At 36.7% G+C, this 9,689-nt stretch overlaps 1 protein-coding gene across 2 annotated transcripts; it reads left to right on the forward strand.

Annotated features, from left to right (window-relative positions):
• Window positions 1–514: 514 nt before the first annotated feature.
• LOC141628884 (transcription factor HY5-like) lies at window positions 515–3,315 on the forward strand. 2 transcript variants are annotated; one of them, XM_074441973.1, is made up of 4 exons: window positions 515–1,000; window positions 1,184–1,385; window positions 2,630–2,786; window positions 3,077–3,315. In XM_074441973.1, exons 1-4 carry the CDS (start codon window positions 943–945, stop codon window positions 3,131–3,133), a joined length of 474 nt encoding a protein of 157 aa, XP_074298074.1. In that variant the 5' UTR covers window positions 515–942; the 3' UTR covers window positions 3,134–3,315. The 2 variants fall into 2 exon arrangements, with proteins under 2 accessions (XP_074298074.1, XP_074298078.1); XM_074441977.1 differs by having other exon boundaries at window positions 526–1,000; window positions 1,196–1,385.
• Window positions 3,316–9,689: the final 6,374 nt, after the last annotated feature.

A 9,689-nucleotide genomic window follows, 5' to 3' on the forward strand; every position in this document is an offset into this window, starting at 1 on the left:
TTTCACATAAACAGCCAAAAAAGCAAAACAAAAGTTGTATGAAAGTAGTTAGGCCAAACATGTACATTTTATGTAAACCGCTTTTACAAAAGTATGGCCGAACAACCAAAACTTTTCCAAAAAGTAACGTGTGAATAAACCCCTTTTAAGAAGGAAAATCTATTTTACACAAGTAAGGCCTAAGGCTTCTTTCAAATTGAATCATTTTAGGGTCCGATGGCTTCAAATTTGGTCATCATTTCTAGTTGGATCAATTACAAACCTAACAAAATCCTGATCAAATTTAAATTAATCGATTATGATAGCGTTAAACAAAGAGTACCTTTATTAACTTTCGCAATTCATTTAAATTTTATTAATAATTATATCGAATTGAATCATTTAAATCGAGTTGATTCTGCAAGACCTACTAAATATCAACATGGTTGTCGATACTCAAAAGAGACCTACTAGACGACACTCAAATTATAAAAGAGAAAAGATACGAAAAGGGAAAATATGATGATTTAGACATGACAAAACATGCAACTAGGTAGACATGGCTATTCATGCATCAACGTGTTCCTTCATCCACCAATCTCTATCTTTACTACTTCCCTCTATCTCTTACCTTCTTCTTCTCCTTCTCCATAATTTCTTCATCATTTAATTGTCATTCTATTCTTCTTTAATTTTTCGTACGTTATTGCTCCATATTAGATCTACATCTACTACATCCACGTTACCTAAAAAGACTTAGACTACGCATACACGACGTGTATTTTTCCTACACTATAGATTATATATTCTACCTACGTCTTTGAAATTTATTAAATTTTTGTTACTACTTTAGCATATATTATTTTATAAAATTGTCTTATTTTGAAGCTTAGTTTTTTCCTAAATTTGATATTATATTATCTTACTTTATAACAACAAATATTATTATTATCCTAAAATATCATGTCCCGTCCCTCAACATTGCCACTTCTTCCCACTTCAAGAGAAGAAAACAAGTTAGGTTCGTCATAGATTGTTAACCAAGTTCATTTACTTTATAATGCATACAAAAATTACTAATCCCCTACTCAACAGATTGTTTACGTTTGATTAAAATACTCTTCACAAAATAATAAGAGTGAAAACAATCTGCTGAGTCCGAGGGAATATGTTTTGATAGATGTATATTTGATAAAAGGAATAGGGGGTTTTGCAGAGGAAAGTGATGAAGAGATGTTTACGGTGCCGGAAATGGAAGAAAATAGAGAAGAGACAAAAGAGATAGCAAGCCAAGGGAGCTTACAAAGTTGTAACAACAACAACAATGGTGGTGGTGAACAAGTCGGCCCCGTTAAGCGAAGAAGGGGTCGTAATCCCGTTGACAAGGAATATAGGAGACTCAAGAGGTTTTTTTTTTTAATCTTCATCTTCTTGTTTCCATACATGTTATATTTCCTACTAAAATTTATGTTCATGATTATCGTTTTCATTATCCTGAAATCAAAGACTCGTTATTCTTTAGCTTCGAATGAAGTTATAATAAAGTAATACTCCATAATTGTCACTAAACTAATTACACTTCTTTAGTTTATAATGTAATAGTATTCGATCATGTTGTGATGCATACTTGTTTCATGCGTTGATACATACAACGATCTGCCTTGTTCATTTTTATTGGCTATCACAAAATCTCATTGGAGACGGGCGATATCGCCCGTCTTCAATGAGATTTTGTGATAGCCAAAGCGTCTTGCTTGTGACGGTATTAGCCCGTCACAAGCAAGGCGCTTTGATTGGCTATATTGACTTCTACTTATGTTGATCTGATAAATTAAAGGCTTGATGATGATGCCAAATCTCATTTTAGATTGTCTTAACCTTAAAACGGTCTTTTTCTTTATGTGATGTGGTTCCGAACTAGTTAAAATGACTATGTTGTAAGTTTAAGACGGTATTAAGCAAGACTAGCCCGTAAGTAAAGCATTACAAATTTGACAATGAGAAATTGAAATACTACGTACTATTGTAAAGGAATTTGAGATCGATCGTGTGTATCAATAGTGTTAAACTGGGGTGAAATTCCGAGGAGACCTAGGTTCAAGCTAAGCCTCCCCAAGAGCAATTTTATGGATTATTTATTGCCCGAGTCCATGCCTTCTAGACCTCGAGTCTGTCACCCTCAGACGGCTTAGTTGTTATACGTGGTTTGAAAGCTATCACGTATATCCGAGAGTTTACCCAGTGCGCACTAAAGGTGGTAACGGCTGCGGATTCCCTTGTCACCGGAAAAAAACAATGGAACTTTAGATGCATTAAATTTCTCATGGTATACTGACAAGTTTCACAGGAGCGAGGGTGACAAGGTGTAGTTCTTTTCAACATGCAGAACTGTAGTGGAAACTTAACTAACAGTAAAGTGGAATTATTCTATGTCAAAATCATTCCATATATAAATCAAAGAGGATAATGTTACCGAGTGGTACTAGCTAGTTTCAGTATCACCGTTTTCACATGTCTAATGTCGGTTTATATATTAGAGAACGAATTTGAAATTTGGAGAAGATCGATGGTATCGAAATGTAGTATTCTGTGCATCACTTACTTTTAGGTGCAACAATAATAATAATAAAACATGTGAAAATAAATGCAGGTTACTAAGGAATAGAGTATCAGCACAGCAAGCACGAGAAAAGAAGAAAGTATACGTGAATGATTTGGAGTCAAGAGCCAAAGAACTCGAAGAGAATACCTTCAAATTAGAAGAAAAAATTTCTATTCTCACCAACGAAAATAGTATGCTTCGTAAGGTAAATACGGAGTACATGCCCCAGCATACCATAATTAGAAATTGAAATTTTTTAGTCACAATTTGAATTTTTCGATTTCCTTTTTTCTGTAAATCTCTCCGCTATTTACTAAAATTTCGATCTATATTTTCACCCATATATAGTTTCAAATTTTGGTTCTCCCACTATAGTTATTGCCCGTGAGATTTTAAAATAATGATAAATAGGTCGAGTAAGACTACGTACAACTTATCTAGGTTGAGTAAGAATACGACTTCTCAAATCTCAACTAATCTGAAGTTTATTTACAGGTACTTATGAACACTAGACCGAAGGTTGATGAAGACGAAGAAACAAAACATGGGTGATTAGAAGAAAACCTAACTCCATCCCTATATACTTTATATGTAATTTATTCCTAGCTATAGTTGCAATGTACATTATTGTCAAACCCATAATAAGTTGCTTCTAAAAAACTAGTACACTGAATTAATATTATTATTGTGAGATCGTCTCATACTCTCAAATGAAAATTAGTGATTCAGGAAAATTAGTGATTCATCACAAAAGACAATAACATTTTTTTTTTGGTACGCATGAGGGGCATAGCCCCTGAGGATTACAAAGCAACTAAGGCATAACTAAGCGAGGGAAAGCTACTCCTAACAAATCTTCACGAAGAATCGTTCGGATCTCTTTTGGCGGAGAATAAAAAAGGTAGTGGATGTCGAAGAATGTACTCCAACATTTGCAAGCCAATCTGTCACTCGATTGGCCTATCTAAAAACATGGTCCACTTTAACATTTCATCCCGTCATATTGATTAGCTCTTTACACCGAAGTACCAACGGGCAAAGGCTGCCACTCGTAAGTTGATTTTCTTGAATTAAATTAACGCAGGACAAATTATCCATATGAACTAGGACTTTAGTAAGACCAAGAACCCGAGCTCGTTCCAACTGTTCTCATTTCAGCTCGCATAGATGTGCAAAAACCGCACGAAAAGGTGAATGCAGATAGAAAATTACCGGTATCATCTCGAAGTAACCCGCCACAGCTGGACCTGAATTTCCTTGCGAAGCACCATCCGTATTATGTAGAAACCATCCTAATGGAGGAGGATTCTGTAGATACCTCATTTCTGCACCTCTCGCAAACCACCCGGTGATGATTGGGCCGCATGTTTGGTACGCGGAACGATTTGTGACAATTCGTAAGTTTATCGTCAAGTGATTGCTCAAACTTAATGTCTACTTCATGGTCGTCGTCTAGGTGTCATTACGGTCGTTTTGGCAGTAATTAGAGTTCATTTGGAGTCTGGGTCAAAAAACCGTCTTCGTTTCCTAAAACCGTCAAATCCCGGGTCAAAGCAATGTGCTTGTCTACCTAAGGTTAGGATGTCATAAAATGTTGAGATTATATCTCATTTTGAGTCACATGTCACTTCATTAGGCTAAACTTAAGGTTTGCATTACAAAATGTGCATTTCATTTAGTTAAAATGACAACCCGATCTTTAGGCCCATTTTACGAGGTCATAACGACTTTTTTGGGTCAGGCCTATTTCACAGAAAGTTCTAGATCTCTTTCTTAGCTTTCCAACGCCACCGAAATCACCTTAATCCGAGTCTTGTAGAGAAAGTTATGCCTAAAATACGACAGACTGTCAAATGCGTTTTCTACGCGCAGAGGAACCTACCCGGGAAAGGACGCAGCAAGTGCTGCGCCTCTTCTAAGGGACGCAGAACCTACGCCTTTTCCCAGGGCTTTCTTTTTGTCCAAGTTTCCGTGTTTTAACCTAAGTCGGTTATTTCCGGATCTTTCCTTCCGTATCCTAGTCTTACCATAATTCCTTCACGTGATTAATATAAATAGGAGCCTTCGCTCCTCATATTTCTCACGCGAGTGTCCGCCCTTCTCTTCCCCCTTTGCATTCTAGACTTTGTTCTTACTTTTTGGCGTCTACGTGCTTGAACTTTCGATCACGTAAGCTCGGATCCTTCTTAGTACCAGCCTCCCCGTTTGCATGACCGACCAATTTGACCAACTACACATCAATCAACTTAATTAATTAATCGTTTTCCTCTTACGAGGGCACTTTCTTTGCATTCGCGTCGAGCATCACTAATCGATATCTTAGTCCTTCTCGTTTCGTCAACATGTAAGTCTGAGGGTGTAATCTCCTTTTTTATTTATTGTATTTATTTATTGTATCATCAATTGTAAGGTTTATGTCGAAAATATCATTAAAACCGATTTCTAAAACCATGCTTTAAAACCTCTTTTTACGGATTTCCAGTAGATAACCGTCGAGAAAGGACACAGCAACTGTTGCGCCTCTTCGAAGGAGCGCAGTTCCTGTTGCGCCTCTTCGTGAGGCTGCCGCAATTCCTGCTTCCTTTCTTCTTCGTTCGTCCTCTGTTATTCGTCGTGTTTACTTGTTTTGTTTCCTGTTAATTCTTCATCATGATAGCATATAATTCAAATGTACATTATAATCATCATCATTAACATATGTTTTAATCATCACAAATCCGACTTAAATCCCAAATAATCCAATATTTGCGGGTTTTCGTCATTAAATTCAATTCCGGGTTATAGAGATTCAATTCATCGATATTGGGTTTCTGGAATTCGTCTTTGATATAGTTTTCATCTGTTATTTGTCATATCTATCTTATATTCGTCATTAATCCATCATATCTAACCTACTTAATTGAATTAATTTGTTTGATTCATTAATATTTTTCACTTCTATCATTAATCCATCTTATGTTAATTCGTTCAATTCCGTCTTATTCATGTTTTACTGTTTTCATGACCCATTCATATGTTAAATAACATGTTAATCACTTCCATCCGAGTAAATAATACCAATTGATCATTAAATTCACCAATTAACATTAACGGCTTGCAATTACGGCTTCATGTTTTAATCGAAGCCAAGGAATGGACGCAGCGTCACGCGCTTATTCCAAAGGACGCAGCTCTGCTGCGTCTGTTCTGGCTGAGTTCTGTCCCTGAACTCCGTTTCTGCCTTGACGTAGTGTAATTAGTTTACATATTAACCAACTATTATTCGTATTATCACGCTAATTCCTGTTCGTTAATTAATTCTTTTTATTCTTTTTCTCAAATCATCCGTTTTAAAGGTATTTTCGACATAAATCGCCTAATCCGATGTAATTATTGTAATTCTTCTTTTGTAATTGTTTCTTTTATTGCATTTATCGCTGTATTTTGTATCATTTGTATGTTTTCACCTTAATTCCAACTTCGACCCAATTGTATGCTAAACTACATGTTCCACCGACTTAGTTAATTCTCACATGCTAGGATTAATCTAATGGATGTTGCATTGCATGCATATAGCCGACAATATATCAAGTATGAATAACTTCCCTAATCATTAGTAGAGGCCGCTATCGAGGCGGGCGGGATTAGGTGTTCGATCAAAAGAGCTTCCTAATACGTACCCTCACCCCTTACTCCAGATCTCTGTGAACACCCGTGTTCATTGGCATCCACGAGAGTCATTCTAGACATAGAATGCTAAGGGTAACGATTGCTTAGTGTTCATGTCACTACTTTGTGTCTTGACATGACACGAGGTATTCGAACGGTTCCAATTTCCCATAAAAATTGGTGGCGACTCCATACAAAAATGCAAACGCTTGTTTCTCTTCTCTCCCAAGCGCCCCCGTGGGCGGCCCGCTGTCCACAGATTCCATCTAATATACCTTTCAATTCGAGATGTGCCCGAACTTGGTATGAAAAGCGAATAAGGGTTGAAAGCTCTGGATGAAGTTTCGAACTGCATGCTCGTGTAAAAACCTTATGGGGTCGATCAGGTTTTCATTTGCTTTTCTGAATACTACATTGTTCCTCCATCGCCATAACCACCATGTTATAGCGAATTTCACTGACCAGTTTGAGGACAATAAGGAAAAGCCATTGCTGGCATTTTTCGAAATCCAATAGTGAAATTGGCCCATATAAAACTCATTAGAAGTTGCATAATCTCCCAGTTGTGTCCATATCTCGCTTGATACTGGACAATGGCGTAGCATATGATATGTTGTTTCATCCTCTTCGTTGAATTGCATCATGGGCAAATTGGATCGTCAGCAAGACCTCTACAGACAGTTGTAGTTAGTCATAATACGTTCATGTGCCGATAACCATATGAAGAAACTAATGCGCTGCTATACCGAAAGTTTCAATATAAGATGTCATGCTGTGAAATTGTTAACCGGAATATCGTCGTAAGATTTGAGATTGACGAGGGCAGACTTGATGGAAAAACGACCATGAGTCGTTCCGTTCCGTTTCAGTGAAGTGTGTCTTCTAAGTACGACTCCTGGGATAACGTATAGGCTACAATTTTTTGGAGCTCCTCCTGCGGTAGGTAGTTCGAAAAAACGTTCTATTTCCAATCTGATCCTCCATCCTACATTTCGCTCACAGTCGCGCCAAGAATAGATTCGGGAATGGGCTCAAGTATTTTATCTGATAAACACCCTTTATCGACCCAAGAATGATCCCAAAAGAGTGTTCTCCTTCCGTTTCCCACCGCGACTGAAGTTCCATAGTTGATTGTTTTTGCTTGGGAGGAAATGTCGGCCCAAACATTCGACATATTAGCCTTAGGGACAAATATATTATCATCACAACGGTCATTGCAATACTTACTTCTTAGGACACGGGCCCATATGTGTAAAGGTTTCAGAGAGGAGACAGTATCCTAGTTTTGTAAGAAAAGCCGCATTAAACTGGCGAGTATAGCGGATACCCAAGCCTCCCAAGGACTTTGGTTTTAGGATGTTTTCCCAAGAAATAAGATGTATTTTCTTTTGCTCCTCGTTATATCCTCACAAAAAAAACGTCTGGTCTTCCTATCCAGGCTATCACATATCGATCTCGGGATTTTTTCCCTCTGCATGCTATAATTGGCCAAGGTCGTTAATGTTAGAAATCTAGATCTCTTTACTAACATATTCATATATGTTGTTGTTAATTTAGTCATAAAATTAGATGGTAATCTTATGCATGCAAACAATAAAATAATTTAAAGAAGAAATCTTCATCTTACATTGGTATTTCGGTTTATATGGGCACAAGAGAGTTCTCCTACTCTCTTGTTTTTGTGCTCTCCAAAATGGATGAACTAGGATCCAAGTGTAGAATCCCTCCCAAAGTAAAATACCCAAGGCAAACTCTTAATTAAATTAATATTATGAATACTAGAATAATATTAATTTAGCATAAAAATTGACCCAAAAATATTATGGAACTCTCTATTATTTCGGTTAGAGAGAAGGGAGAGAAGGAAGAGAAGGAAGAGTTTTTATCTTTCTAAAACTCAATTTTTTTAGATGAATGAATAATAATGCTAATACACTAAATTTTATCAAGTGTATGTGTTAAATTATAAGGCAAAACCCTTGGTTTTGCTCTTACGAAAAACCGGGTAAGGGGAAGAGGAAGGACCAATGCATGCACTACTTTGTCTTCACAATGACAACTAGGTTTTGCATGGCTAGTTTAGTAGGAAATGATTATGTTTTCCACTAATATAATCAATACAATATAATCCTAATACTCCTCTTAATTTCGGTACATATAAGGATAAAATGGACTCCATTTTATCTTTGTCAAAATGTCAATTTGTCATATGTCACATGTCACATAAATTTGTTATGTATTTTTTAACATATTAAAAATCAACGTATTAATAAAAATACGTCATATACAAAAATCGACTTAGCAATTCATAATTACTTGTACCAAAATATTTTACCAATTTATAAATCACAATAACTTGTATTTATAATAATTCATTCAATTTCAATTGTTTCCTTAAACAATAATTTCATCTGAGTAATGAAACAATTCGATTACTTAGACCGTATCTCATTTAATCAAATTTCAATGAGATACGTAAATATTACTTCCAAAATCGTCCGTCAATTTTAAATATTTTAATTGACCCGTATCTTCATACGATCAATTAAATGATCAATTAAGAGTGTTGCCCTTTAGGTATGACCTAGGGGATTAACTGATCACCACCGTCGCACGACAGTAATGTCAAACTCTAGTCAGCCAATCATTACTGATATGTGTGGACCATTGATGAGAAATATTACTTCCCAATTGTATTCTTTATAATGAGACTTAAACATGTGATCATCATGATCAACAGTTGTGATCGCATTATTGTCGGAGGACACATATTCCAATAATCTCCCACTTGTCCTCGACAAGTGTGCGTCACCAATTCTCTTGTCCTATTACTATCTCCCACTCAATGCAAGGTGTCTTTCAGGTCGTACTTGCAAGTGATCATATCGAGAGTGGTTTTCTCGATCTGGAGAATAACTGATTGACCGGATTTATCCACCATGGATACATTCCGAGCATGGCCACGCATTTCCAGTTTATTACTCCTCGAGTGGCCCTGAGAAATTGTTATAACCCTGACTAGGGATGGACAATTCCTATCGCACTCATTCCCTTCGACTAGCCACAGCCATCATAACCCGAAATGTGCCCATTTAACCCCATTTACGAAGGTCGTAGTAACACAAATCAAAGTTAGTCTGAAACTGTGCCATCTTAGGCGAATAGTCTTTAGTCAAAAGAATCGACTCATTTGAATACTATAGTAGCTCTCGCCACGACCAGGCTATATAAATTTGCCAGAACTCTATAAGCAGTCATAAGGCCCGACAAAATGTTCCTAACAGTCTGCCTATGTGATCGACTAGTCATTCTCATATGACTCTATGGCACTTGAACTTGCCATCAATCGCATCACATTCTAGTCACTTCGAGACGTCACTTCATGTAAGTGACTATGGGCAAATACAATGTTAATCTATGTTCACTTTAACGGGGTTCAATTGTCTCTACAACCCGATTG

This window comes from Silene latifolia, chromosome 2, assembly GCF_048544455.1.
Source record: "Silene latifolia isolate original U9 population chromosome 2, ASM4854445v1, whole genome shotgun sequence".
NCBI lineage: Eukaryota > Viridiplantae > Streptophyta > Magnoliopsida > Caryophyllales > Caryophyllaceae > Silene > Silene latifolia.